This window comes from Neomonachus schauinslandi, chromosome 1 (assembly GCF_002201575.2).
Source record: "Neomonachus schauinslandi chromosome 1, ASM220157v2, whole genome shotgun sequence".
In the NCBI taxonomy this organism is placed as follows: domain Eukaryota; kingdom Metazoa; phylum Chordata; class Mammalia; order Carnivora; family Phocidae; genus Neomonachus; species Neomonachus schauinslandi.
This window is the reverse complement of record NC_058403.1, coordinates 214,050,645-214,078,196: the sequence shown is the minus strand read 5'-3', so window position 1 is coordinate 214,078,196 and position 27,552 is coordinate 214,050,645. Positions and strand designations below refer to the sequence as shown.

The 27,552-nt window shown below is 64.4% G+C and overlaps 4 protein-coding genes across 8 annotated transcripts in view; 2 read left to right on the top strand and 2 right to left on the bottom strand.

The window, feature by feature from the left end:
• The window catches only part of ARHGAP45 (Rho GTPase activating protein 45), an 11,330-nt gene extending 8,854 nt beyond the window's left edge, over window positions 1-2,476 (top strand). Inside the window, exons 6-8 of the mRNA XM_021705542.1 lie at window positions 59-269; window positions 1,288-1,396; window positions 1,763-2,476. Of these exons, the coding sequence (XP_021561217.1) occupies window positions 59-269; window positions 1,288-1,396; window positions 1,763-2,094 (652 nt within the window). The 3' untranslated portion in view covers window positions 2,095-2,476. The remainder of the gene's footprint in view (window positions 1-58; window positions 270-1,287; window positions 1,397-1,762) is intronic.
• Window positions 2,477-4,998: 2,522 nt separating this feature from the next.
• Window positions 4,999-10,410, bottom strand: POLR2E (RNA polymerase II, I and III subunit E). 3 transcript variants are annotated; one of them, XM_021705087.1, is made up of 8 exons: window positions 10,310-10,410; window positions 9,139-9,313; window positions 7,227-7,342; window positions 6,524-6,604; window positions 6,000-6,058; window positions 5,813-5,891; window positions 5,623-5,703; window positions 4,999-5,431 (listed from the first exon to the last, which is right to left on the bottom strand). In XM_021705087.1, the coding sequence occupies exons 1-7, from the start codon at window positions 10,364-10,366 to the stop codon at window positions 5,638-5,640; spliced, it is 633 nt and encodes a 210-aa protein (XP_021560762.1). In that variant the 5' UTR covers window positions 10,367-10,410; the 3' UTR covers window positions 4,999-5,431; window positions 5,623-5,637. The 3 variants fall into 3 exon arrangements, with proteins under 3 accessions (XP_021560762.1, XP_021560763.1, XP_021560764.1); XM_021705088.1 differs by having other exon boundaries at window positions 5,000-5,345; window positions 10,310-10,409; XM_021705089.1 differs by having other exon boundaries at window positions 5,416-5,506; window positions 10,310-10,409.
• Window positions 10,411-14,939: 4,529 nt separating this feature from the next.
• GPX4 (glutathione peroxidase 4) lies at window positions 14,940-17,318 on the top strand. 2 transcript variants are annotated; one of them, XM_044918470.1, is made up of 7 exons: window positions 14,940-15,046; window positions 15,951-16,045; window positions 16,129-16,273; window positions 16,388-16,539; window positions 16,657-16,681; window positions 16,930-16,989; window positions 17,070-17,318. In XM_044918470.1, the coding sequence occupies exons 1-7, from the start codon at window positions 14,963-14,965 to the stop codon at window positions 17,100-17,102; spliced, it is 594 nt and encodes a 197-aa protein (XP_044774405.1). In that variant the 5' UTR covers window positions 14,940-14,962; the 3' UTR covers window positions 17,103-17,318. The 2 variants fall into 2 exon arrangements, with proteins under 2 accessions (XP_044774405.1, XP_044774401.1); XM_044918466.1 differs by lacking the exon at window positions 14,940-15,046 and adding an exon at window positions 15,446-15,661.
• Window positions 17,319-18,701: 1,383 nt separating this feature from the next.
• The window catches only part of SBNO2 (strawberry notch homolog 2), a 37,242-nt gene continuing 28,391 nt past the window's right edge, over window positions 18,702-27,552 (bottom strand). For both annotated transcript variants that reach the window (XM_021705321.2, XM_021705322.1), the window contains 17 exons: window positions 26,966-27,063; window positions 26,193-26,275; window positions 24,961-25,152; window positions 24,563-24,732; window positions 23,860-23,991; window positions 23,209-23,344; window positions 23,016-23,128; window positions 22,846-22,917; window positions 22,641-22,749; window positions 22,389-22,463; window positions 22,146-22,289; window positions 21,119-21,213; window positions 20,938-21,030; window positions 20,679-20,810; window positions 20,319-20,395; window positions 19,959-20,149; window positions 18,702-19,878 (listed from right to left, as the gene is read on the bottom strand). In XM_021705321.2, the coding sequence (XP_021560996.2) occupies window positions 19,397-19,878; window positions 19,959-20,149; window positions 20,319-20,395; window positions 20,679-20,810; window positions 20,938-21,030; window positions 21,119-21,213; window positions 22,146-22,289; window positions 22,389-22,463; window positions 22,641-22,749; window positions 22,846-22,917; window positions 23,016-23,128; window positions 23,209-23,344; window positions 23,860-23,991; window positions 24,563-24,732; window positions 24,961-25,152; window positions 26,193-26,275; window positions 26,966-27,063 (2,394 nt within the window). In that variant the 3' untranslated portion in view covers window positions 18,702-19,396. The remainder of the gene's footprint in view (window positions 19,879-19,958; window positions 20,150-20,318; window positions 20,396-20,678; window positions 20,811-20,937; window positions 21,031-21,118; window positions 21,214-22,145; window positions 22,290-22,388; window positions 22,464-22,640; window positions 22,750-22,845; window positions 22,918-23,015; window positions 23,129-23,208; window positions 23,345-23,859; window positions 23,992-24,562; window positions 24,733-24,960; window positions 25,153-26,192; window positions 26,276-26,965; window positions 27,064-27,552) is intronic.

Sequence of the window (27,552 nt, the reverse complement as noted above, 5' to 3'; positions counted from 1 at the left end):
GGCGGGCAGGGGCCGGGGGTTCTGCTCATGCCTGCTCCTGAGTCCGCGTGACCCCTAGGATCGTGGAGGTCGAGCAGGACAACAAGATGACTCCAGGGAACCTGGGCATTGTGTTTGGACCCACGCTGCTGCGGCCAAGGCCCACCGAGGCCACCGTGTCCCTGTCCTCCCTGGTCGACTACCCCCACCAGGCCCGCGTTGTGGAGACCCTCATTGCCCACTACGGCCTGATCTTCGAGGAGGAGCCCGAGGAGGTGCCTGGGGGCCAGGTGAGGGTGGTGGTGGGGCCCAGGGCTGCCCACTCCAGGGGGGCCGGGACCAAGAGCCCTGGTTTCAGCAGGGTGGTCAGGAGGGGCCTCGGAGGCATTTTTTTTTTTTTAAACTCCATTTATTCATTTGACAGAGAGAGACACAGTGAGAGAGGGAACACAAGCAGGGGGAGTGGGAGAGGGAGAAGCAGGCTCCCCGCCAAGCAGGGAGCTCGATGCGGGGCTTGATCCCAGGACCCTGGGATCATGACCTGAGCCGAAGGCAGTTGCTTAACCAACTGAGCCACCCAGGCGCCCTTGAATTTTATTTTTTTAAAGATTTATTTATTTGACAGAGAGCATGAGCAGGGGGAGCAGCAGAGGGAGAAGCAGACTCCCCGCTGAGCAGGGAGCCCGATGCGGGGCTCGATCCCGGGACCCCGGGACCCTGACCCGAGCCCAAGGCAGACGCTTAACGACTGAGCCACCCAGGCGCCCCTCTCAGAGACATTTCTAAGCAAAGAACCAACAAGGGGGGCTCAACTCTGGGGGAGCTCCACTGCCGGTGCAAAGGCCCTGCGGCCGCGCCTCCCCCACCTGCCTCTGGAGCCCGTCCCATCCTGCTCCTCCAGCACATCCTCAGGCTCGGGCTCGCGTGCTGCCCCCCGGGTCCACCTGCCACTTTGCCCGGCTGCTGGGCCACCGGTTCTCACTTCCACAAGCTCTGCGTGCTTGGTTTCCCAGCACCTCGCTCATGCTCCAGTCCCCGTGGAGGGCCCGTCCTCCCTCTCCAGGGGCCTGTGGGTGTGCAGGGGCGGCCAGACACGCTGGGTCCACGCGGGGCCTCGGCCTGCTGCCCCAGGGGGACAAGCGCAGCCCGTGTGCGGCACGGGATTCGGTGTCATCACATGTACGCTTGCACAGGGTGCTACCAAGGTTTAGGCTTTTTCAGTTTTCAGTCAATTCACAACACTGAGGACAGAGCTAGGGATGGGCCCGAGTCCCGGGCCCTCCCCGAGCCCTGTTCTGCCACCTGCAGGACGGCACGTATGTGCAGCGGGCTGAGGCCACGGTGCAGACGGCGCACCCAGAGGCGAGTGCGGGGGCCGCCCTCCCCCTGCAAGAGGAGGCCGCGGACCGGGGCCCAGGTGAGCGGTGGGGACGGCCAGGCAGGCTGCTGGGCGGTGTCCCTGGGCACCGCGTGGCTGGGGGTTTGTCTCCCACGGAGAGGGCTTGTCTGACCTGCCGCAAATACCAGCCAGGAGATGCCTTTCTGAGGTGCTGTGTAGACACAGAGGGGGTACCCCGCACACGGCAGCAGCGCCGGGCGCCCCGTGCACCCCATGCGCGGAGCCTGCCCCTCTGGCTGTGGGTGGGCGGCGCCGGGGCAGGGAGCCGGGCCTGGTGAGGGTGACAGCACGTCAGGCGGTGGGCCCCAGGGCCCCCCTGGTCACAACATGTCCGTCTGCCCCGTCTCCCCCCGCCCGCGCCCCCCGCCTTTCCTGACCTCCCAGAGCCCCAGGTGGCCTCCAATGACTCCGACTCCGAGGCGGAGGAGGCCTCAGACCTGCTGTCCCCAGCGGACGGGGGCGCCGTGCACCGCCTCAGTTTCCTGGAGAAGCCGGGCAGCGAGGCCAGCGTGGAGGAGGGCCAGGGCAGCCGCAGCGGCAGCGAGGAGCAGCTGGGAGCTGCAGCCGCGGCCGGGGAGGGCCTGGCCCAGCAGCTTTCCGAGTACAACACCAACCAGTGCAACAACACGGCCGAGGTCCGGCTGCCCGCCATGAGGCTCCGCGGTGGGCGGGTCGAAGCAGGCTCAGGCCAGGAGAGGCAGCCGGACTGTGTCTAGCTGGGGCACTGCATGTCCAGTCCCTGTGGATGTCCAGGCCCCGCGAGGCCTGCTCCAAGCCCAGTGCACCGAGGACACTGCTGGCTGCCTTTTCCAGAAGCTTCCGGGAGCAAGGGGTGAGGCTGAGGCCTGCCCCGTTTGCCTGTGTGCTGGGGGCCATGTGGACGGAGAAGCCACGTACGCCTCTGCTGAGTGGCCCTGCCCTCGGGGCCAGCCACCCCACCGGCCACTGGGCCACCACGGAGGCCACGCTGGAAGCCAGATGGCAGGGGCCAGGAGGCAGCGTCGGGCCCCGGAGGGTGTAGGCACGCGGCGAGGTCTGTCCTGGGTCACAACGTAGATTTTCAAATGCACGTTTATTTTGCTTAAAATAAAGTTTTAAATCTGAGCCCATCTTGTCTGGTGGTGTGGGAGGGGGCCGCAGTCGACTTAGCATCTCCTCGGTGCCTCGCTGGCGACGACTCGCAGGAAGAGAAATTCCAGTAAAACAGCCCAGTTAGGGACCTTCGAGGCTGGCTGTGCACACACAGGCGTCAAATAAGCACTTCCTAGAAACTTCTGGCCCAGCGCTGCTTGGTGGAACCTTCCAGAAACGCTGTCCATTCAGGCTGTTGGGCTGACGGCCACCAGCCCCACGTGGCTACTAAGCCCTGGAATGTGGCCGGGCCGAGCACCTGAAGTGCAAATCTCCTTTACACTGAGCAGCCTCAGGGCCACGGCCACCTTGTGGGGCAGCACAGTGAACCCTCAGCCAGCGGCGGCCGAAGACCCTCCCCAATTCCTCTTACTGACCCCTCACCCCGGCTGCACTGATCTTGGAGGCTCAAGGTTGGCTCAGCAGCGGCAAGACCCAACCTCTCATTTGCTGCGAAAAACTAGATGGAATTCACACCCATCAGGACATAAACGGCTGGGGAGAGGGGCCGGCCACCCCCCGGCTCAGTTGAGCATCAGTGCCAGACAGAACGCTCTGCAGCAGCGAAGAAAGATCCGGAAAAGGAGGTCACCGAGCCAGCAAACAGCGACCCAACGCTGGCTAACAGCACACGGCCATGTCCACGCGTTTACGCCCTGCCTGTGGCCCCCACTGCCCAAAGTACAGCAGGGACCATCTGGCCCAGAACTGGAAATATAACCACAGTAAAAAAAATGTGGTTATTGGTCTTTTCTCCTCACAGTGGGGTTTTAATTGTTCTTTGTGTGTTTGTAAATAAACATGCAAAGCTGTGTGAGAACGCATCTGACTACAAAGTCGAGCCACGCGAGGAGTCTCTAAGCGCACAGCTCAGCGGCATGAAGCACACTCACCCTGTCCTGCGACCACCCCCACCCTCCGTTTCCAGAACGTTCCATCTCCGCACATGGAGACTCTGTCCCCGTGAAGCACGGACTCCCCACCCCCACCCTCCGTCTCCAGAACGTTCCATCTCCCCACACGGAGACTCTGTCCCCGTGAAGCACGGACTCCCCACCCCCTGCCCCAGCCCCGGCTCCCACCCTCTCCTCTCTGTCTGTGTGGACGGGACTCCTCCGGGGACCTCCTGGGGTCTGGCTTACTTTGGACAAGCTGACTCTGGAAAACAGCGCATGTGTATTTGGGGGGGCAGGGGACAAGGTCTACCTTTCACAGGTGGATGGATCCGTGGGAGAGGACCTGTGTGCATGCACAGGAGGACCCACTGGCCATCCTACAAGGCATCGAGAGCCCGGTCTGTCCAAGGGGAAAGTGCATCCCTGTGTCACACTGGGCCCAGGAGTCCATCGCAGAATTTAAGGCCACGTGTAAATGCACCAAACTTATGAACAGATTTTTGAGAAATCCAAATCACAGAACACACCTCTGCCAAGTGTGTATGTGATGAGAGACACACATGCACACCCGTGGCTGCGTGCCGGGAGCAACAGGGACACGTGCAGCCCAACTACACGGCACGCGGGGGGCGGGCAGACCTTCCTGCACAGACGACATGCACGTGGCTTCTGAGCCAAGAGAACAGCTCACGTGGTTAGTCATCAGGGAGAAGGCATCCCACACACAGCGAGGCCGACCTCACTGCAGCGAGCGCTGCCGAGGCCGTGCGGGTCTGACACGGGCCGCCAAACAGCCTGGCGGTTTCTCCACCAGGTGACCCGCTTCCGCACGACCCAGCAATCCTACGGCTAGATACACACCCAGAAAAAATGAAAACACACGTCGAGACAAAACGTGTACACGAACGCCCACGGCAACGTTATTCACAAGTCACTGCCGAAAACGGATGAACCCAGTGTCCGCGGAGGGTAAACGGGTAAGTAGAATGTGGGTGTGCGCAGCTGGACAGGTAACACACAGCGTGTCCCCCACGCACCGGAGCGTCCCGCGGCCGCAGACGGGAGCGAGGCGCCCACACGCACGGCCCCGGGGACGGACCCCGAGCCCACGACGCTCAGGGAGGGAACCAGACACGCAAGGCCACACGGGGTGTGAGTCCACGTGGGTGACACGTCCAGAGCAGACTCGTCCGCGGACGGGAAGGGGGCTCATGGGGGTGGGGGCTGGGGAGGGGTGACGGCTGATGGGGACGGGGTTTCTTTTGGGGTGATGACAAGGTCTAAAAGCCACTGAGTGGTGTGCTGCAAATGCATACGCCGTGGTACGTGAACTAGGTCTCAATAAAGCCGTTGTTAAAACGAAAAGAAAAGCAAACCTTTTAACCCGAACCAGGAAGGCCTTCTGAAACTAGACACTAATGGGGAAACTGCATAACCTGACCACAAACTTTGATGCAAGGAAAACACCAGGAATAGAGCTGAGAGCAGCCCAGCAGCACTGCCCCGCCCCACGCTGCCCACCCCCACCAAAGACTGGACAGGGACGTGCCTGGACATGGCCACCCTGGGGGGCGGGGGGCAGGCCCAGGGTCTAGAGCCTCGAGCAAGGCCACTCACTGCAAACTTGTCATTCTGCCTTGCTTCTCCAGATAAGCCACTTTACTTGCACAAATACTTTTAATTTTTAAAAACACCCAGCATCAAATGGTAACTCGCTCCCTGCTGCCCCGGCTGTGCTCAGACGGCCTCAGGGCCACCCTAGGGCCACAGGGGTGGGGGCTGGCCGGAGACTTGAGCCAGGACTGCTGTGGGTCACCGGCTGCTGCAGGCCTCCCCGTGGCATCCTGTCCCCTCCGGAGGCACGGTCACGCAGGGTCCAGGGTGGGGCTCAGCATCCAGGGGAGGTCGCCCCGGGGTCCAGAGCAGTAGTGGTGAGGTTCCTGGAGGGCGGCGGCGGTGGCCACAGCCCCATCCGTCTCCAGGCCGCAGGGCGGGAGAGAGAAGGAAGGACGACCACGTGTTACGTCTGTTGTGTGAGGTGAGACCAGCCGAGCGGGAAGTGGGTCTGCCGACCAGGCCCCCCAGGAGGTGACACAGAGGACTGGGGGGGAATGGGAAGACGGGGCTCACTCCTGGATGGGCCCTTCCTGCACCCCAAAAGGGAGAGCCCCCCCACCCCCGTCCCGTCGGGCCCCGTGGCCACAGCGCACATCTCACCTGTGAGCCGGGCGGCTACTGCACCAGCCGATAGGTGATGTACCTCCCTGCGGTCTCACTGGGCCGGATGATCTTTACCACCTGTGGACACACGAAAGCAGGGGCTGGGGCGGGGCCTCACAGTGGACCCTGGGCCTGGGCGAGGAGCAACGGCCCTGGCTCTAGAGGGGGCTGGGGTGGAACGTCTCACCTGCCCTCGCTTTATCCCGAAGTAGCGGGCCACCGGGTCTCCAGCCTGGATCCTGGGCAGCTGGTTCTCTCGGAGTTTACTGAGCAGCTCAGTCAGGGAAAAACCCAGGCTCCACTGGCTGGGGTGCGGGTACGGGTGTGCGGGTGGGAGGGGAGGAGAGGGGCCAGGGCAGGGGCCGAAAGGATACTACCGGGCCAGCAGCTCGGTCACCTCCTCCTTGGTCATAACGACGTGCTCTGGGACCAGCTGCCAAGAGGAGAAGCTGAGTCTCCAGGGGTGCGAGAGACCCCATCGTACCCCCACACAGAAAAGGGGAGCAGGGCGGGCCGCAGGCTGTTTCCTTGGCATGAACCGCCCACCCAAGGCGCTCAGGGACGTCACAGAGGCCCTGGCTGCAGTCCCGCCCTGCTCCCGGCTCCACACGTGGATGAGGCACTAGAGCCTGCAGCTCATGCAGATGGCTGTGGGGCACAATCTGGGGGCCCCTGGGGCAGCAGATTCCACCCCCCCGCCCCCCAGCTTCCTGACTCGTGGCAGGTTCGCAGGCGATGCTGCTCTTTCCCACCCAGGGCCACACTCGGAGACCCCCGCTCTACTTCCTTCGGAGATCTTCACCCCCAAACAGGGAGCACCAGTGCCCGGACACATCCCCATCTGCCTCCTACGATCTGGCGGGGGCCACACCGCTGCCGTCCCCCAGCAGCCCCCTACCTCGTGCTCCGTGATGTTGATGAGTAGCTCCTGCTGCAAAAACTGCTCCAGGATGTACTTGGGGGCCATGTCTACCAGCGACTGGAAGAGAGGCCGACCCTCATGCACGGCCAAGGACCAACATGATGCCACCCCATTTCCTCCCCAGAGGCTGACGGTGGGCTGGCGGCCAAAGGGGGCTTACTTCCACACTTCAGTAAGGTGCCACGCGTCATAAATCAGGAAATCCCACCGCCGGTCAGCGGGACTTCTCGAGGAGGAAGAGCCCGCCCGCCCCGACACGTTTCCAAGGTCTCAGCCTGGTGTCACAGTGACCTCTGACAAAACGCTCCCGGGGCTGTCCCTGTGCTGGTAGGACTGCGAGAACTCTGCACAGGGACGAGACCGCTCGCTCGCCCACCACCCCAAACAGCAGCCTCCAGCCAGACCTGTCCAGCCCACACTCCGGGATGCGGGCGCCCACACGGGCCACCTCGCCGCTCTGGCTTCTCTCAGCAGGCATCGGCCGTGAGAGCACTGGGAGAGCCGCTCCTTCCCAGATCCCAGGCTCTCAAGGCCCCATCAGGACACGGGGCCGATACCCCCAGGGGCCGGCGGGCAGCGTGCCAACCCTGGGTGAAGACTGTCAGCAGGGTCCAGGGAGGGGGAACGTGAGGCGCACGACCCCCCACCTGGGGGGGGGGGGAACCACACGCACGCCCACCTGCTTGGCGGAGGGGGTCATGCCCTGCTGCACCACGATGAGGGCCCGGGTGATGTTCTCCTCCTGCATCCGCTGGCAATACACCTTGATGGTCTTGATTCCCACTTTAGGCTCCTCTGCGGACAGAACACATGGTGCTCTACACTGCAAGGGCCCCTCTTCCCTGGGGGGCCCTGCATCCTAGCTCTACCTCACCAAGGCGTCCCAGGGCCACTCGGGAACAGGCTCTTCTCCCTGGGGCCTCAGTTTCCCCACGAGCCCAACGGGAACCAGGGTGCTGGTTCTCCTCCACATCTGCTGGCGAGCTGGAAGGTCCCCTGCACCTCCCCACCTAATGGATCCTCTCTGGAACTAGGATCTGTGAATCTGTTTGGTCCGGTGCCTCAGTGGTTCCAAGGTCTGCGAACCCCCAGAGGAAGCAGTTCGCCTGGTCTAGGTGCCGCCGAGGTGGCTGCATGTTCAGAAGGGATGTGAAGTCAGCTGACCTGAGGGACCACGGTCCCATCCCTGCACGGCCAGACCCACTGGACCCTGAGCCGAGCAGAAGGTCAACAACTGGCTGCCAGCTCCAGGATGTGTGCGGGGCTCCCAGCCAGGCCTTCACGTGCGTGCAGCACATCTCCTCAGACCCTCACTCGCCCGACAGGCAGTGTCAGGGGCTGAGTTGTGTCCCCCAAAATCCTCGTGTTAAAGTCTTAACCTCCGGTACCTCGAATATGACTGTACTTGGGAACAAAGTCTTTAAAGAGACGGTTAAATCTGAACAAGGTTGTTAGGACAGGCCTTAATCAGACGAGACTGGTGGCCTTCTAAGATGTGAGGACACAGAGACACACAGGGACGATCCCGTGAGGACACGGAGACGGCCGTCTACGCGCCAGGGAGAGAGGCCTCGGGAGGACCCAGCCCTGCCGACACCCTGGTCTCAGACGTCATGCCTCCAGCACCGGGAGGGGATCAGGGTGATGTCGAAGCCGCCAGTCCGTGGGGCTCTGCTACAACAGTCCAGGTGGACTAGCACAGCAGGAAACTCAGTCCTGTCCTGGAGCCCATTCGAGAACACGACGTACCCCTGTCCAACTCCAGGGAGGGCCCTGCCACCAGGCAGAGTCTGAGGAGGCTGAGACAGCTCCACGGGGAGGCACGTGATTAGGCACCAAGGCTTCCAGTAAATATGCCTTACACGTGCTAGGTCCATCCTGCAAATGTTTTCTACCCCCGCGATTCTAGGCAGAGAGCTGGGCCCCCAGAGTGCTCACTACACACAAGGCCTCCCAGCCTTTATGGGCTTTACAATCAGGCCGCCTCAGTGCAGTAGGGGCCAAGACAGAGGAACACAGGGGTCCTGGGACACCCCGTGGTGGGCTCTTTGCTTGACCTGGAGCTTAGAGGGGCTCCTGGAAGAGGAGGCACCTGCACTCGGGTCTCCGAGGAGGACAGACGGACACTGAGCAGGCAGAGCAAGGAGGAAAGGGTGTGGTGAGGGGGGTGTACCGGGCCCAGGACAGGGTGAGAACCCTGCAGCAGCACAGGAAGGAGCTTCGGCGAATGAGAAGCACAGAGAGTGGAAGATGTGGGGTCAGAGAGGACAGAGGTGAGTCTGACATCAGGAGGGGGCTGGGGGCCCACCGGGGAGGCCTGTGATAACCCTGCTGGACAGAGAAACCATCAAGATAGAAACAGCAGAGAACTGGAAAAAGTGCTCAGAGAAGTTCAGAGATCAATGGCATCATCCCCAGTGGGGAGGAAGAGCTCTCTTCCCAGAACGGGCAGAATAAAAGGGTCGGTGTAGACACTGGGTCACTCAGCAGGCAGCTGCTACGAGCTGACCCCTGAGTAGGCCCTTGGATGGCTCTACCAGAATGTGGCCCCTAGGAGACACACAGCCACCCCGGACCAGCAAGGCCCTCACCTGGGAAGAAGACGAACATCTGGTCAGTGGGGTCGTCATTGTGGGCTACCAGCACCGTGAGGTCTGTGCGCCGCGGCCGCCCCTCACTCGGCTTGTCTCCAAACTGGGCCTTGAACTCTTCCAGCGTCTGGTCCAGCTCATCCTGGGTTACCAGGTAGCCACGGTCGTGGCACAGCTGCAGAGAGGACTAGCCAAGTGAGCTCCGGACAGAGGAGGGATGCGGGAAGAGCACGGGCCGGGTGAGGCCCCTGCAGAGGATGACACGGGCTTTGGGGGCCCGGTGCGACAGGTGCATGTAGAGGTCAGACAGGAAGCGGAAAGTGGGGACAAAGACCAGGACACACCCCAAGAGAGCTCCTGCACAGAGCCAGCTGCCACACAGCTGGTCACCTTACCCTGAGCCTCGGGGACAGGCTGTGATTGGGAAGCCGGGGCAGAGCTATCTATGGCCGGGGGTCTGGGGCACGTGGAGGCAGAGGGGTGGGAGGGGCGCTGCAGGGCAGGCCAGGGCAGACTCTGGTTGGGAGAGGGGACAAAGGCTGAGGGCCAGGACTCAGAAGTCAGGGCGCTTTGAGCGGGCGGACTGAAGAGGACCCAGACGAGAAAGGGAAGGTCAGAGCTGCTGCTCGGCCCCGCGCCCACCACCCCCTCCCCCCAGAAGGGCCCTGGCCTGATTGTCGGCGCAGAGCCCCCCGGGCGCCCCTCTTAGAGCAGCTTTGCCAAGTGGTAAGGGGACGCTGCAAGCGGCTGCCTGGGTTGAGTCCCGGGGCGGTTAAACCGCTGGCACGCGCGGACGCTCAGCCGGCTTGCTGCTGCCCTCGGTCGTCCCGATCAGCCCGAGTAACTCAAAGCTGCTGGCCGAGACCGAGAAGCGGCCGCGGGCCGGAAACACCCCTGGGCGGCAGGTCAGGCCGGCTGACCCGCAGAGTTCCTCCCACGCCCCCGGCTCTGGGGCTCCGTGTCAGGCCGCCCGGGAGCACGCCCGAGTGGAAGAACGCGGGTCTGCCGCCTCCCCTCTTCAGCTCGACTGAGACCCTCCCCCGGGGCCGGCCGCAGCCCCGCGGGGTCCCCTCCCCGACCCCCCCGCTCCCGCCGCCCTCCCGAGCCGCCGCGGCCCGGCTCGCCCGGCGCAGCGAGGCCCGCCCTCCCCGCGTTAGCCGCGCAGGCGCACCTGCATGATAGTCTTGCGGATCTTCCACAGCCGGTACGTCTCCTCCTCGTCGTCCATGGCCGCCGCCGCCCCCGTCAACGCGCCTGCGCCCGCGGCAGAACCCGCGCCGACTGCGCCTGCGCCGAGCCAAGCCCCGCGCCGCCCCGTGCAGGGCTGTCGACAGCGAACGCCTGGCCCCAGAGACCTTCGGGAGCGGCAGCGCCGAGGGCAGCCCGGGCCTTCCGAGGGCGCCGGCTGGCTGCGCGAGAGCCGAGCAAACGGAACCGCCCACTCTCGCCTCGGCAGTTCTCGCGTGGCCTTGGCCGCGGGGCCTCTCGGGAGTTGTAGTTTCGGCTCAGCGCCCGTCTGGGTAGGGAGTTTAGAATCGGGAGAGGCAGAAGCGAGGTGTGGGCGGGGAAGCTGAGGCTCGGACGCGATCAGCGGCCTCCTCGCCTGCCTCCCAGGGACGGCCGGGCAACGTAGCAGGCCCTCCGTAAATATGCATCCAACTGCTGTGGGCCGCGTCCAACTTAATGCCCGGGAGCTTCAGTTTTCCTTTCTGTATAATGGAAATAAAGTGTCCCCGTTTCAGAGAGTTAGCTGAGAATCTAAAGGGACGGAGCTTGGCACAGCCCCTGGGCTCAGGAAATGCTCCCCCCTCTGTCTCCCCCCTGTCCTATCCCCTGAGACCCAGCAGGCCTCTGCCTGCATATCCACAGCCCCAGCCCCGACTGTGCATCCGCCCTTCTCCCCGCTCAGTGCTCGCCCCACTGGAGGCCATCAGGAACTTCTCTTTCAGCCATACATTCCCAGAGACGGTGAACAAAACAGGCCAAGCCCCCCTTACATTCCAGGGAGACAAAATAGAAATCTCGACCACAACAAGAGCATTAGAAGGTGACAGTGCAATGGAATACGGGAGCTAAGCCAGATGGGAGATTTTCAGTTTCAGCGGGGAGGTCAGGGAAGGCAAGGAGCAAGAGAGAGTCCAGCAAAAGGCCAAAGGAGAGGGAGGAAGCTGTGTGAACGTCTGAAGAAAGGTGTATCGGTCAGAGGGTACAGTGTGTGCAAAGGCTCTGAGGCTTCACTCTGCCTGGTGTGTTGGCAGCAAGGAGGCCTGTGGGGGCAGGGGGAGGAGAGCAGGTCAGAGGGTGTAGTGGGCAAACCCTGGGAGGCCTTGTTGGTTGGGTTGAAAAGCTTGGGTTTTCTTTTTCAGCCACCGTCAGCATTTCAGCAGAGAGACCAGGCAGGGGACAGGGGAGGGCCACTTGGCCACAGATGGGGGCTCCAACTGGGGTAGGGGTGAGCCGTGGGCAGGCTCCTGGTGTTCTGAAGGTGGACCCCACAGGATTTGCAGATGAACAGGATGCGGAGAAGAGAGAGACAGAGAGGGAGGAGGAAGAGAGCTGCTGGGACCAGGACGGACAGACCAGGGAGAAACAGGTGTAGGCGGCAGATAAGAAAGGGGCTCTGGGGGCAGAGGGCAGGGGGAGCCTGGTAGCTCAGTTGGTTAGGCTTCTGACTTGATTTCAGCTAGAGTCATGGTCTCAGGGTCATGGGATTGAGCCCCGAGTTGGGCTCCCGACTCAGTGGGGAGTTGGCTTGGGATTCTCTCTCTCCCTCTCCCTCTGCACCAACCCCCACTCGTTCATGTACTCTCTCTCTCTAATAAGTAATTGAAAAAAAAAAAAAGAATGGGGCTTCAGGAACACCTGGCTGGCTCAGTTGATGGAGCATGAGTTCCAACCCCACATTGGCATAGATTAAAAATAAATTAAAATTGGGCGCCTGGGTGGCTCAGTTGGTTAGTCGGCTGCCTTTGGCTCAGGTCATGATCCCGGGGTCCTGGGATCGAGTCCCGCATCAGGCTCCCTGCTCCACGGGGAGCCTGCTTCTCCCTCTCCCTCTGCCTGCCTCTCTGTCTACTTGTGCTCTCTATCTCTCTGTCAAATAAATAAATTAATAAAAAAATCTTTAAAAAAATAAAATTAAATTAAAAAATAAATTAAAATTAAAATTGAAAGAAAGAGCGTTGCCTGGGTGGCTCAGATGGTTAAGCGTCTGCCTTTTTGGCTCAGGTCGTGATCCCAGGGGCCTGGGATGGAGTCCCACATAGGGTTCCCTGCTCAGTGGGGAGCCTGCTTCTTCCTCTCCTGCTGCCATTCCCTCTGCTTGTGCTCTCTGGCTCTCCCTGTCAAATAAGTAAATAAAATATTTAAAAAAATAAAATAAAATTGAAAGAGAGAAAGAAGGAGGTTCTTGTTGCCCCAAGGAGAAATGTCAAGGAGACAATGGGGTATGAGTCTGGAATCCAGGGCAAGGTCCAAGTGGACACAGGCATGTGGGAGTCACTGGAGACTGGAGCCTGGATGAGGTCACCAAACAGATCCGAAACGTTGCCAAGATTCAGAGGCCAAGAGGAGGGGAGGGCACAGACCCTGAAGCAGCGGCCAATCCCGGCCCCGTGAACCGAGGCACATTACTCAACCCTTTTCTGCCTAAATGCCTCCCTTCCCCCTGCCTTGTGGGACAGGAACGAGAACAGCACCCACTTCCCAGGGGACCTGGCTACTGATTGCAGCACTAAGTGCCAGCTGTATTACATGAACCCTCCTGAAGTGGAATAAAGAGGTTGCCAGGTGCCCTCCAACGCAGTGAAGAAGGTGTCTGGAGGAGGAGGAGGGAAAGTGATCAACAAGGCCACCAAACAGCGAGTCTGAGCAGACCTGAAGATTAGGCGGGGTTAGACAAGCAGACATTACTGGTGACCCTGACGAGGGCAGATGAGGAGGGGGCCCGACCAGAGTGGGATTTATGGGAGTAAAGGAGCTGGAGGTGTGGACGTAGATGCCAAGGAGAGAGGGGGCCAAAGGCGGACAGGGAGAGGGCTAGGAGTGGATTTTAAAATGGGAGAAATGGCATCTGTCTAGGTTGCTGGAATGATGGGCAAATCTGAATAAGGGGATTAGGCAGGATTGTTGGAACCTGGGGCCAGGGGTGGCTGGGCCCAAGGGGGGCTGACCTGGATGGTCCCCCGGGAGGGCTCAGGCATGGGTGGCAGGTGGAGACAGCAACAGGACTGTGGACGTTAGGGAGAGGGAGGAGAAAGGGCTCATGGGAGCAGGTGGGCCTCAGGACCCCCGAGACGCTGGCGAGGCCTGAGCACAGTTCCAGTGAGTCAGACCAATGTGGCCATGCCACCCTGTCGTTCCAGGAAGGCAGAAGTAGAGGGGGACTGGGTGCTTTTTGAGAAACGAGGCTGCCCAGCAGAGACAATGGGGGCTCCCCTCCAAGAGGTGCCGCGGACAAGTGGGCCTCTGGTAGCCAGGCTGGAGGTAGGAAGCCCTGTGCGGAGGTCGTGCAAGACCAGGAATGGGGAAGCGGCCCCTGGAATGGATTTCCCCATTCCGCTGCCTTCACCACCAAACTTGGCCGGCACTTGGGCGGCCTGGGTGGGAGGCAGACAGGGGGTCTCGCTGGCTCCCCAAGTGAGCCAAGCCCAGAGAGTCCTGTGCCCGTGGCCTCTGCAGCCAAGCTCCCCGGAGGGTCCGGGAGGGGGCGAGATGCAGCACAGGTCAAAGTCCAGTCACGGCCGGTCGTGGGGTGGGCGTGGGGTGGGCGTGGGGGCGGCCGGGCCGCTGAGGAATTCCTTGACTCGGGTCCTAAGACTGGGCGGGTCTGTTTACTTTTTTTTTTTTTTAAAGATTTTATTTATTTATTTGAGAGAGAGAGAATGAGAGAGCACATGAGAGGGGGGAGGGTCAGAGGGAGCAGCAGACTCCCCGCCGAGCAGGGAGCCCGACGCGGGACTCGATCCCGGGACTCCAGGATCATGACCTGAGCCGAAGGCAGCCGCCTAACCGACTGAACCACCCAGGCGCCCAGGCGGGTCTGTTTTCTGTACCGCCCCGGCCAAAGGCCAGAACCTGGAGTGAAAACAAGTCGTAAGCCCAGAGGTCGAGCACTCCGGCCCCGTGCGCGGACCGCCGTGCACCGTGGGGCGCGCAGACAACTCTCTGCGGCGTGTGCCGCTCCTGCCCGGCACACACCCGCCAGGCACACACCTGCGCGTCCTCGTGGCCGCCGGGGCCCGCTAACGGTCCCCTGGTTAGTGCCCCCCGGCTCACGTGCCCATTCTAAGGGCGAGCTGGGTGGGCTCGGGCCTTCTCTGGGCCCACGGGCCGGGCGAGGCGCCCCCGCAGCGACACCGCAGTCGCGAGGGAGCCGGAGTCCGACCCCGTGTGACTTTAAAAGAAAACCTCCAGTGTTCAAAGAGCTGGGGCGGTTTTCCTGCGAGTTCGAGCCCCCCACCACGGGTTTCCAGTACTATCTCAAGTTGTCAGGCATCCCGCGGTGCTGCGGTCAACCACCCGGATAACTGTCCTAAACCCATCAACGCGCCGCCTGCGTGGACCCGACAGTCCGCCCGCCGGCGAGCATGCGCAGTCGCCCACGGCAGTGACACCGCCTCCTGGCCCCGGCCTCGACCCCGTCCGCCCCTCGCCCCGGCCTCCCATTGGCTGGCGTCACCATGGGTCCGCCCCGCCCGCGCGTCCGACCAATGAGGGGTCTGTGGGCGTGGCTTAGGGCGGGGAGGAGAGGCCCCCTGGCGCGCGTCCATTGGTCGGCTCGGCGAGGGGAGGAGCCGCTGCCTCCGGCGCCCCTGCCGCCGTGATGAACCTTAGCCGCCTGTACCGCTTGCTGAAGCCTGCGCTGCTGTGCGGGACCCTGGCCGCGCCGGGTCTGGCTAGCACCATGGTGAGCGCGGCGCCGGCGGCGGGCCGAGGGGCCGTTGGGCGGGCGCGCGGGGCCGCGGTGGGCTCGGGCGGGGGCCGTTCGGGAGCAGGGCTTGGGCGGCCGGAACCCCCGTTGGGTGGCTGCGGGCCGCGCGAGGCCGGGTTCGTCGAGGCCGCGGGGGGCTGGGCGCCCTCGGCCGCTGGCGTCCCCGGCTGGGCCCGGCGAGCGGAGGGCGCCCGGTGGGCTGGAAACCCCGGGTCACGCGCCGCGGGACGTCCCCGCCCCTCCCCCTCCCTGCGCGGCCCCGGGGCCCTGCTTGGTGGCGTCACAGACGGGCGGCCGGGCGCCCTGGCGACCGGCCCTTTTTGTCCCCCGGGCTTGGCCCTCGGTGGGCACAGGCGCGGCCGGAGGCGGTCGGGCATGGGCCGCGCGGCCGCCGGCTCCCCGGGTCGCAGGGGGCAGCGGCGCCGGTGGCGGGGCAGGCGGCGGCGGCGCCGAGTCCCCCGGCGGCGGAAGGCGGGGGCTTGCGGGCGCAAGAGGGCGCGCCGTCGGCGGGAGGAGCCCTGTCTCGAGAGGCCAGGGCAGGCGGAGCTCACGACCTGGGACAGCGGCTGTAGCGCCGAGTGCCCAGACCCGGTGCGCGCGGCGCCCCAGCCCCGTCGCCGGGGCACCTGGCGCGGCCCCAAGCCCTCTCCGGGCCTCAGTGTTTTCTCTCCAATGTGCGCTCTTGCGCAAAGGGCGTGCACCCTTGAGGAGGAGGAGTCCTCAGTTTTTCCTTGCCCTGGGGAGTTGGTTTTCTGGGCGCAGATCCGCCTGGGAGCCCTTCCTCCGGGGACCCCGGGCCGGGCGAGTGGGCCAGGTGGCAGTGGGCTCCGGGCTCGGCGGCCCGAAGTCCCCACGCCGCTCATGCGCCCTTGCCTTGCAGTGCGCGTCCCGAGACGACTGGCGCTGTGCTCAGTCTATGCACGAGTTCTCCGCCAAGGACATCGATGGAAGCATGGTTAACCTGGACAAGTACCGGTGGGTACCCAAGTGCCCGGTGGGAGAGGCAGGGGAAAGGTTGGTAGCCCTGACCTGGCCTCACTGGCCCATCTCACCTTCAGGGGCTTCGTGTGCATCGTCACCAACGTGGCCTCGCAATGAGGCAAAACAGAAGTAAACTACACTCAGCTTGTCGACCTGCACGCCCGATTCGCTGAGTGCGGTTTACGGATCCTGGCCTTCCCTTGCAACCAGTTCGGGAGGCAGGTGCGTGGCTGGCTGTGTTCCTGGCTGTGTCCCCGGGTGTCCCGGTGTGGGCAGAGGGGACCAACGGGAGCACAGGCTCCTCCTCACTCACCCCCACACCCCTGCTTGCCACAGGAGCCAGGGAGTAATGCGGAGATCAAAGAGTTCGCTGCTGGCTATAATGTCAAATTCGATATGTACAGCAAGATCTGTGTGAATGGGGACGATGCTCACCCGCTGTGGAAGTGGATGAAAGTCCAGCCCAAGGGCAGGGGCATCCTGGGAAAGTGAGTGGGAGGCTGGGGGAGGGGAGAGGAGAGGGAAGGGCGGTTCCCCGGGTGGGGCCGGGGTGGGGGGAGCGCCTTTGCCACCAGATTCCTCACGACTTCACGTTGCTTTTGTAGTGCCATCAAATGGAATTTCACCAAGGTAAGGGGAGACTGGGAGTTGGGGGGGACGGGAGGGGGGGACCCGCCAGGACTGTGTCCAGGGCTGGCTCCTGCCCCCAGGGCCCCTGTCTACTCAGCCATAGCTCAGTGCCCTGCTCCAAAGTGCTCCAGCCCTGGCCCAAATGGGGCAGCAGGTGGGGGGCTGCTTGCCCCCAGCCCCCCCTAGAACCTCCCCACCCCCCCCCCGACTGCTGGCTTTCCCCACTTTGACGTGGCCTCTCTCGGCAGTTCCTCATTGACAAGAACGGCTGTGTGGTGAAGCGTTATGGTCCCATGGAAGAGCCCCTGGTAGGTACCTTTCCACTGAACCTTCTGGGGGGTGGGGGCCGAGGGGAGAGGCCACCCCTGACCCCCCCTTTTCCCCACAGGTAATAGAGAAGGACTTGCCCTGTTACCTCTAGCTCCACAAGTATGCGCCCCCCCCCCCCGCGGCCCCTGCCCCTCGGAGCCTTCTACCCGGCACCCATGACGGTCTGCCTGAAAACCAGCCCGCTGGTGGGGCAGACCCGAGAACTCGGCGTGCACCCCCTGCCGGAGGAAGGTTCCTCGGCCCGGCCCGAGGCTTGGCGCCCCCCCCCACTCCTGGTTATCTTGTGGGAATAAAACGTACAAATTGGCCTGCTGCGTGCTCCTGCCTCCCTGGGGTGGGGTTGGGGGGCAGGTGGGGGAGCCTTTTGCCCCGGGCCCCTTCTAGTTCAGGGGCAGGTCCCAGCAGCTCCCCAGGCTTTCCTGAGTTCTGAGCGCCCTGGGCTCCTAGGGCTGTGTCTGCCCTGGGGCCCTGCTGCTAATCTTAGCAGCCCCACCCATTGAGTGCAGGCAGAGCTGATCCTGGAGGAGGTAATAGGATTTACTGGCTGTTACTCCTGGCCCAGGGTGTTAACCTGCTGGGAGACCGCTGTTCAGGGCCTGCTTGGGGCCAGTCTTCCCCAGTGCCGGGAGAGGAAGGTCAGGGGGCCTGGGCCTTGTGGGCTCTGCCCACTGGGGGAGCCAGGCATCTGGGGCTGAGCATCAGGCCAAGCTGGTCTGGGCACAGAGCCACGCCGGGCACAATGGCCTCATTGTTGGACACTGAGTCAGGGCACTGAGGCCCGCCCACGGGGCCTCATCTGACAGAGGCAGGGGAGTGTTGTCTACAGCCCCCTCGCCCCAGGAGGGGTGGGGAATGGCCTGAGGCCAGGAGGGTCCTTCGGATGGGCCCCTGTCCCTGTTCTGGGGGGCCTGGGAGGCTGTGGGCCTCCTGGCGAGGGGGTGGGGGATGGCATGGCTGGAGAGTGGCTGAGCCTGCCCTGCCTACGCACCCCCCCTCCCCCATTTCCAGGATCTGCAGTAAAGGTCAGTAGCACAGGGGTGGGGCTGGAGGATTGGAATAACCAGGTTGAGAGCAACCCCAGCCACCCTAAGCTGCTTCCCCTGGGGTCTCCTGGCTCCTCACTTGCCCACATTCTGGCGGGTGACAGACCCTTCTAACTTCAGGGCCAGACCCAAGTATGCTCCCTGGTGGCTTCCAGGAAGGGCCCTCCTGCTCCTGGGCTACCCCACCTGCCTGAGGCAACCTTGGGGAAAAAACCAAAGTGGGGACCACAGCTGGGCACACCAGCGATGGGAGGAACTGGTCTCAGGGCACCACCAGGAGCGTCCCAGGCGGGGTTTGTGTCTCAAGCAGGCAGGAGGCGACCAACGTCCGGTCCAAGCCACCGTAGCCTGGCACGGCTAGCCCGGAAGCAGCCGGCCTGCCACAGTGGTGACAAGATGACAGCAGACAGTGGCCCCTGGGGGACCTGCCTCCTCCAGCCTGGCCTCACATGGGCCTGGGAGAGGAGTGGGCTGGTCTCACCCACCCCGGATGCCCTCCACAGGTGACAGCCACCTCGACCACCCCTGAGTGGGGTCACTGCGGGCATCGGCTAAATGCTCCTGGAGGAGGCATGCCGCGGCGCCCCCCCCCCCTTATCTCTGCAGGCTGGAGAGGCAGACAATCTGGGAAGTAGTGAAAAGGCACATATATTTAAAAAAGATCTCTTTACATATGTACACTTGAGTTCATTATAAATACACATAGAAACCAGGGGGCCCGTCCACACCGCCAGCTCCACGGCAGATTCTGGGGCCTGGGAGAGGTGGCCGGGCAATAATTTAGGGAGCAAACAGAGTGGGGAAGAATTGCATATATTAATGGGGGGAGGGGTCTGTCCCATGGAGCCCCCCAGAGAAGGCAGGGCCCTGAGCACCTGGGGTTTCCTGAGTTTCCAGCTCTTGGGGCCACCCAGTTTTGTGGATTTCAGGGGTTCCGGTCAGACCAGGCCCTGTCAGGTGGGTGGGGTGAGGTGGGTTGGGGAGCCCCTGCCTAGGCCTGGGGGACAGGAGAGGACAGAGGCACAGGGAGGGTGGGCCCCCCATCCCCAGGCCCTGCCCAAGCCTAGACCCCGAGTCATCCTGAGTGGGACCTGCACTGCCTCGGAGAGCCCGGAAAGGCGGGCAGCATCTTGAGGGGTCTGCCCAGCCGCCGGCAGGGAAGGCACTGCAGTGGAGGCCTCCGGAACTGGAGGAGGGGCACCGCAGCCCCCCTCCCTGGTAGTCAGCGGGGGAGCCTGGCCCCGCTACCACCCACGTGGGTAGGAGAGTCCCTGTGGACGTGGTGCGTATTGCAGATAACTAAGCTTCCTCTCGGACACCGGCTGCCGGTCGCTTGCCGGGCCTAGGAGTTTGGAAAGGGGGGGCCGAACTGGATGACGCTCTGCCGCTCGGCGCCCCCGCCCCCACCGGGCACCCCTGCTGCCCCTGCGCCCGGCCCAGGGGGAACGGTGGGCGGCCCGGCGTTGAGGGAACGCAGCATGTCCTCCAACACCTCCTTGAAGTTGATGTCGCGGCCCTGGTGCGCCAGGGCCGCGGGGTCCGCGGCAGTGTCCGGGGCGCCCAGCGGCAGGCCACTCGGGGCGGGCGCGGGGTCCGGGGGCGGGGGCGGGAAGGCAAAGGGCGAGGGCGGCGGGAAGACCTGGGCCGGCGGGCTGTACGTGAGGTCCAGAACCTCGCCGGGGCCGCAGGGCAGCGCGAGCGGGCGCAGGGCGGGCAGCGGCGCGGGGAAGCCCCGGCAGCGCGCGTTCTTGCGCTTGACGTCCGCATCCATGAGCTGCAGCTCCTGCAGCACGCGGCGCACGCAGCCCTCGGGGATCTTGATGCCTGGGGGCCGGGACGGGCGGTCAGGGCCCCCACGGCGATGCCCGCCGCCCCCACCCCCGCCGGCGTGCCCGCGCGCTCACCGACTTGCTTCTTCTTGTCCTTGGTCTTGAGGCGCACGATCTGCAGGTAGCTGCTGCTGGTGACGTCGGCCATGACGGCGGCGATGCGGCCCCACACGCGCAGCAGGGCCCCGCACAGCATGTAGTGGTGGCGCAGCCGCAGGCCCTGCGCGCAGTCCTTGCCCTCCTGCACCAGCCGGCAGTGCCGGTTCCTGCGCCGCGGGCGGGAGGCCAGGCTCAGAGCCTAAGCGGCGCCGCGCCCCGCCGCGCTCCTCGCGGGGGTCCCGGACACGCCCCCCCCGCCCCGGCCCCCCCGCCCCCCCCCCAGCGTACAGCCGCTCCGTAGGGAGGGCACCCCGCCGGTCCCACCCTGGCCCTCACCACGCGGTGTGGCTGCAGTGCGTCAGCGACAAGGCGTAGCTGTTTTCCCAGTGCTCCCTGGCCTCCTCCGCCGTCACCTGGGGACACGCAGCCACGTGACCACCTGCCCCCGCCGGCCGCCACGCCCCCCAGTGCACTGCGCCCCGGGCTGCCAGGGGACCCGCACACGGAGGGCCCGCCAGGGGCACCCGGAGCAACAGGCGCCCCTCAGCCCGCACCCTCCCGGCCCCTCGGCCCCACGAGTACCCGGCCCCTGGGCCCCAGCGGACCCGGCCCCTCGGCCCCACGCGGACCGGCCCCTCCGCCCGCACCCCGGCCCCTCAGACCCACGGGTACCCGGCCCCTCGGCCCCACGCATACCCGCCGGAACTTCCGGCACAGACTGTCGAACGTCTCCAGCTGGCTCTGCCGACCCACGTTAGGCTTGTACACGGTGAAGTGCTTGCCGCGGTTCTGCTCGGCCAGGAGGCAGCTCAGCTTGTTGCCCCGAACCTGGGGAGGCATGCGCATGGGGCGGGGAGGTGGGAGTTGCTTCCCTCCCTCCCATACCCCTCCCCTGCCCACTCCCCTCCGCTGGGGTCTTGCCCCTGGGGACCCGGGAGGCCACCCAGCCGCCCACCTTTAAGGAGAGGTAGAAGCCATCGTTGGTGCCCGTCAGCTCCAGCGACCGGGCATAAGCCTCGTCCCACTTCAGGCCACGGTCCACGCTGATCTGCAAGAGCATGAGGGCTTAGAGCAGCCGAGGGGCCCTGGCGGTGGGGCCGGGCCTGTGTGCGCTGGGAGGGTCTGTGTCTCCTCACCTTGTAGAAGACCACCTGCCCGTCCTGTGGGTGCCCGGGGGCCAGGAAGACCTGCTGGCTCTCCTCATAGATCTCGTCGATGCCTGGAGCCAGGTCTATGCAGAGAACGTGGAAAGGACATGTGGGGGTGAGACCCTCCCGCCTGCCCCCCCCCCAAGTCCTGGCTTGCTGGGTCTCAGCATGCCCTGAGGCCCCGTGTGGCTCAGCAGGCTCCAGGCTCTGGGCTTCACGGGGCTGTCAATCCCAAGTTCTCGGGTACACCCAGAGATGCCCACCAGGGAGCACAGTGGAGGGTTCCCCCAGCAGAGATGGCCTGGACCCGACCCTACCCGGCACCCTGGATGGCAAGTGGCCCCTCCAGTGGTAGCCTGGGGTCCAACGCCCCCCTCCCCCAGCACCTGCTGGACACTCACACTCGGTGTGACTACAGACAACATAGAGCCTGCTCTGCATGGCTGTTGTGGGGTGGTTATGTAAGAGTCAGCAAACTCTACCTGCCACTGATTTTATGAATAAAGTTTTATTGGCACATGGCCCCGGCCATTCATTTTCCAAGTGTGTGCTTTCACTACCAGGGCCAAGATGAACACTCAGAGACTGGGCCCCAAAGCTGAAAATACTGACTCGGGCCTCTTCCAGGAGGGTTTGAAGCCTCTGGGTCCCTGCTGTTCTTGGTGAGGACGTGGCTTGTGGGGCAATGAGAGCAAACGTGTCAGGCTTACCACCATCACACGAAGCGTGCCAATATATGCCTCCCATCTAAATAAAACTCTCTAGTCCTTGGGGGACACCCAGCACAGGACAGCACTCGGCTGCAGTAGCGCCCCCTTCCCTGGAATCTTCGTGATGCCCCAAGTCCTGTACCTCCAAGGCCCTCCGGGTGGCGTACGGGGGTACGGACTGCCCTGCATGGCCTGCCTCTCCATCTGATGGGAGGCTGGCGCTGGGTGCCAGGGCCACTCCCTGCTCTGCCTGGGGCGAGGGTGGGGGGTGGGGGGTAGAGGCTGCCCCCCACTGTGGCCCTCACCCAGAATGCCCATGTCGTATTTGCCCTCCTTCTTGTCCATCTCGATGAGGTGGTCAAAGGTGTCCGAGAAGTACTGGAACAGCGCGTTCTGCTTGTGCACCTCTAGCCCCAGGATGCGGTTCAGGAACTTGGTGATGGAGCAATCTGGTGGGCAGGTGGGGAGGGGGCTCAGGCTGTGTCAGGAGGGGCCTTGCCTGGGAGGCGTGGGGGCCTTCCCGCTGGGGGGCTGCATACAGGACTCACCCTTCTCCACATCCAGACAGCCAGACCTGGACTCGCGCCCACCGATGCCAACGGATAGCAGGCCCTGCTTCATGTCTGTGGAAGAGAGGGCCTCGAATGTGTGCTGCTCGCCCCTCTCCCTCCCCAGCCAGCCCGGGGTCCTCCTTGCCACCGGTGCCCCCTTGGTTAAGTGTGTGTCGGAGGAGTCTGCCCCAAACAGCTCAGGGCCAAGCTGCCCCACGCCCTAGAGACCCTCACTTGCCCCCAGCTCACCCCGGAAAAAGGCGGCATCTCCTCCGGGGTAGCCCTGGGGTAGCGGCACCTTGTTCTCAGTCTGGCTCAGGATGGTGGTAAGGACGCAGCTGAGGGCCCGGGCACCGTACTGAGTGGAGGGGTGAGGGGGGTCAGGAGGGCCTGAGTCAGAGGCCGGCCTGGGCATGGGACATGTCCCCGGCTGCCCCTGGCCCTCCCCAGGTACCTTGTTCTCAAAGTTGTATTTGCTCAGGTCGCGGGACTCAGTAGCACGGCGGTCCCCATGGGTCAGAGCCCCCTGCTCGGGGTCAGGGTGGGGAAGGCCGTCATGAGCTGACCCTGCGCTTCCGGCTGTCCCGCTGCAGCCCTCCCTTGGGGAGCCGCCCGCCCACTCACCAGGCTCTCCAGCCGTTTCGCAACAATGGAGGCAAACCTGCGCTCCCCAGCCAGCTCAGAGATGAGGAAGATGTACTCGGGGGCAGAGACCTGGTTGGACCTGTGGGTCCGGCCTGAAGGCAGAGAGGGCTCTCAGGGACCAGCGGCGAAGGGCAGGGAGGCCCGGGGCGGGGCGGCCTGGGCTGGGGCTCACCGAACTGCTGGATGGCACGGTCAGCGCTCCAGGGCAGCTCGAGCGTCATGTGGACCCGGCGCCGCTGGTTCTGGACGCGGCGGTCAGCTTGGAGGGAGATGCCGGAGCTGGAGGCCTCGGAGATGATCGCCACGAGCTGGGGGAATGCAGACGGGACAGTCTGTGCCCTGCAGACCTCGCCTGGACCGTCGGGGCTCGTTCAGGGCGGCCCGCACAGAAGGCTGACGTGGGTGCCCGTGGGGGAGCCCGTGTGGGCTGAGAATGGAGTCTGGGCCACTCCTGGCCGCCCCTGGACGAAGAGGAGCAGCCTGCCCTGCCCACCGCAGCTCTCCCAGGAGTTTCGAGGGAGGGCCTCAGAGAAGCCACCGGGCAGTGACGGCATGGGTGACAGTGCCTGAAGGCTGGGACGGCCAGGGAGACCTGTGGGGGCCCCAGTCAGGCGCACACGCACACCCACACATACCCACAGTCACAACCACACACGCATGTGCACGATACACACAGACCCAGCAGGGGCTGCAGTACTCTGGTCCTGGGGCCGGGCCCCCCAGGGTCCTCACAGGCTTCCCCCGACACTGGGGGGACGCCTGTTGACAGAGCCCATTCCCCGGGCCCCCCAGGCCCTGCAGGCCCCACCTCCATGGTCCCCACCTTCTCCCCACTCATGAAGCGCTCCTTCTCCCTGAGGTTCACGTGGTCGATGGAGAGGCCTTGCTCTGCACGAGACTCGAAGGCCACTGTCCCGTCGGGCCTGGACACCACGCGGCCCTTCCTGCCGGTCATCTGGGGTTGGGGGAGAGGGAATGAAAGTCAGCTGGTGTGGCCATGCAGGGGCTGGTCCCTGCAGGCCTGTTTCCCTGCCTCCCCACCTGAGTGTGTTAGGGGGGCTTCAGACCCTGGGCCAGGACACAGCCTCCACCCTGGGCCCCGGCTGCCCATGAGGCAGACAGCAGGATGTTCACTCCACCCTGTCTTCTATTGTAAAACGGCTGCCTGGGGCAGAAACAAACCTGGGCTGTCACCACAGGACATCCCAGGAAAGAGTCCAGTCGTGCAGCTGGAGAGAACAGGGAGGGGACACGGGGACAGGCGTGGGACCCAAGAGCGCCCCCAGAGGCCCAGGGGCACATGAGGGTGTGTGGGGAAGGTGGGTGCAGAGCTGGGCTGGGGAGCAGGGGGCTGGGCGTCCATGGCTGAGGGAGGAGAGTAGTCCGGCCTCGTGGGCTGGACAATGGATGCCGGACCCTGGGTCCTCCCCGTCCCAAGCCCACCGCACTGTGCAGGGTGGGGACTTGGGGTGGCCACCAGGGAGCCTCAGAGCCTGCATCTGGGTGGGGGCCCCCAAGGAGCTCACCTCGGCCACTCGCTCCGGGCCTCCGAGCTGGTCGATGAGCTCATCCAGAGTGTTAACAGGCAGCTCCCGGCCCAGCACCCGCACCTTGGCCAGCAGGTCCTGCTTTAGCCGTTCAACACGCTCCAGGATGCCAGGGCCGTGTGGGTCCCGCTGCAGGGGGCACAGGGGCCCTGCAGGGCCGGAGGGTCAGGGGCACCAGCCAGCCCACCTGCCCACAGCCCCGCTCGTAGCAGTGGACAAGGGGGCCCTGGGGGGTGGGGCACAGCTGGTGCACGGGAGGGGTAGGGGTCCGGGACGTTCTCCCTCACCCCAGACTGCTGGCGTGAACCCGCTCTGCCTCTGACCAGCAGCATGGCCCTGATGGCTCTCTGAGCCCGTCTTCCCCATCTGACCCTTACCGCGGTCGTCGGCCGGCAGCCCGATGGCGTCCAAGATGACCACGTCGTCGTCCAGCACGGACTCGGGGGAGGAGTGGAAGTCACTGTCCAGGCCGGCGTCTGACTCCGTGCTGCTGTCGTCACTGATGCGGATCACGCCTGCCGCCTCGCACGCCAGCCTGGGCGCCTTGACCCCGCGGCCCCGGGGCCGCCCTGCACACAGACAACCAGGCTCACTGAGGCCCGGCCGCTCCTCCCTCCCGAGGGGCCCAGCTCACGGCGACTCCCCGCGTGGGGAAGGGGGCCGTCCGGAGCCAGGCGCCATGTGCTGGGACACTTGCGGCCTGAGCCTCTCGTCTGCCCAGCTTTGGGCTGCTCTCCTGGGCCCTGCTGTGGGCCAGGGCATGGTGGAAAGCGGCACTTTTAACATCCCCATCCGATTTCCTAACACTTCAGCTTATCCTTGGCTGGTGCCTGGGGGGCCACACGCCTGACCTCACAAGGCTAGCCTGGGAAGGTCCCGAGAGGAGGGTGGTCCAGGCACCTACGTGCCCTGCCACGGTCCAGGATGCCCCAGAGGCCGGTCCTGGGAGGCGAGAGGGGGACTGTGTCCCCCAGGTCTGGCTGTGTGACCTCAGGTGAGTTGCTTGCCCTCTCTGAGCCTCACTTCCCATGATGAGCTGATGCTCAGCCTCCACTGCAAGAAGGGTAACCTCTCCATCCTGCGATGCTCTTCACGAGCCCCATCGTGTCCCACGCGGCTGGCATGGTTTAGCCGCAGGGCTGGCTTCCGCCGAGGAAGCACGAGGCTGCGTACTAGAGTCTTAAGCTCCCCCTACCCCGTCCCCATCTGGGGGTGATGCTGGGGGCCACAGGGGTGAAGCTGCTGAGACGAGCTGAGCACACCCAGCCTGCAGCACCGGCTTCTGGCTTCTCGCTAACTTGGCCCTGCAGGGACCCATGTCTCCTAGACACGCAGTGCAGCCTACGGGCTCCTGCCCGCCCGGGGCTCTCTCTCGGGAGGCTGCGCTGAGCTGCCTCTGTGCCTGTCCTCCCTGGACAGATGGGGTGGGTGTCATGAGTCAGGCCTGCAGGGAGACAGAAGCCCCCAGCCCGGCAGGCTGCGCAGCAAGCAGCAGAGAGGGGCAGCTGCTCAGACAGGAGCCAGGCCGGAGGGAAACCGGGCAGGGCCACAAGCCAGGCTGTGCGTGGGTCAGGGGTCAGAGGCCGGCGGGGGGGGCGGGGGGGCTTACGTTTTCTCTTACTGCCTGCTCCTCTCTCTCGCTTTCTTTTGGTTGAAGGAAAGTGCTTCTGAATGAGTGACAGAAAGACACCCCTGAAAGCAAGAAGCAGAATTTATTCCCACCACAAGAAGGGTCATGCTGTCCAGCAGGAGACTCGGAGGAGTGTCGGCCCATGTTGGGGCTAGCTCTGCGGGGGGCGCCCAGTGCCCGGGGTCCAGAGAGGGCAGGCGGGGGCAGGCAGGCAGCTGTGCGGACTGCGGAGGAGGGGGAAACGGGGCGAAGGGTCCGAGGCTGCAGGGGCGCAGTTTTACTGGGAAGGCCTGAGTGTGGGGGGGGCCGGGGTGAGGCTCCCTCCTTCCAGCCATCAGGGGGCCCTGCCTGCACAGTCTTGCCCCCTCTGAGGGATGCTGGGCCCGGGAGGCCTTCCCAGACCCAGGAAGGGAGGCCTGCCGCTTCGGGGACCCCAACATCTGTGCAGTCCCTAGAACAGCGCCACGCCCACTGTGGGGGGTGGCCACCTGGAAGCCCCGTGCTGAAATCCCGGGTCCCTCTGCCAGCACCCTCTGAGCCCTGGGGTCACCCGTGGCTAATCTTTCTGGTTTTAAAACTGGAGCGTGGCCCATAGTCTCTGGGGGCTGGGGCTGGTGTCCGAGCAGATGCACACCTAGGCTCCCACGGCTGGGGTCACAAGACACGGGCTGTCACGTGGGGGGAGTGTGGGGAGGGGGACTGTCCCAGGAGTGGCTGCACCACCCACCCTGGGGGCCGTGAGCATCACTCACTCAGCAGCAGAGACAAAGCAGTCGAGCTGCCCATCCTTCTCGTCCAGCACCTCCCGGGTCCGAGCCTCGCCCGTGGACTGCAGCCCGATGACCACACACTTGGGGGGGGTAGGGATGGGGGAGCAGGGGTGAGCTGGGCTCTGGGACCCCCACCAGCCATCCCTGGAGCGTGGCCCCAGAGGGGCCCATAGAGAAACCCCAGGCTCCCAAGCCCAGCCCCTGGGAGTCAGAAACCCAGAGTTGGCCTCAGTTTCTCTCTCTTTCTGCCCCTTCTGTCCTGTTGGCTGCCAGGCCCCCAGCGCACCCAGATCCACCCTAGAACTCCAGACAGCAGTGGACAGCCGCCCTCAGCCCTCCTGGACCCTCTCCGTTATTCTCTGCCCTGGCTCCTGCCCAGTTCTTTCTGGGGACTTGCCAGGCCGGCCTGGACATGGAGAACTGGGGACAAGGCCATGCCTGTCACCTGCTTCAGGGGAGCTGGGTCAGGCAGGACCAGAACCTTCTGGGCCTCGGCATCACCGGTGCCACACCCTGTCCTCATAGGCTCAGGCAGACACACGAGGGTGCAGGGGTCCCGGCGTAACCGC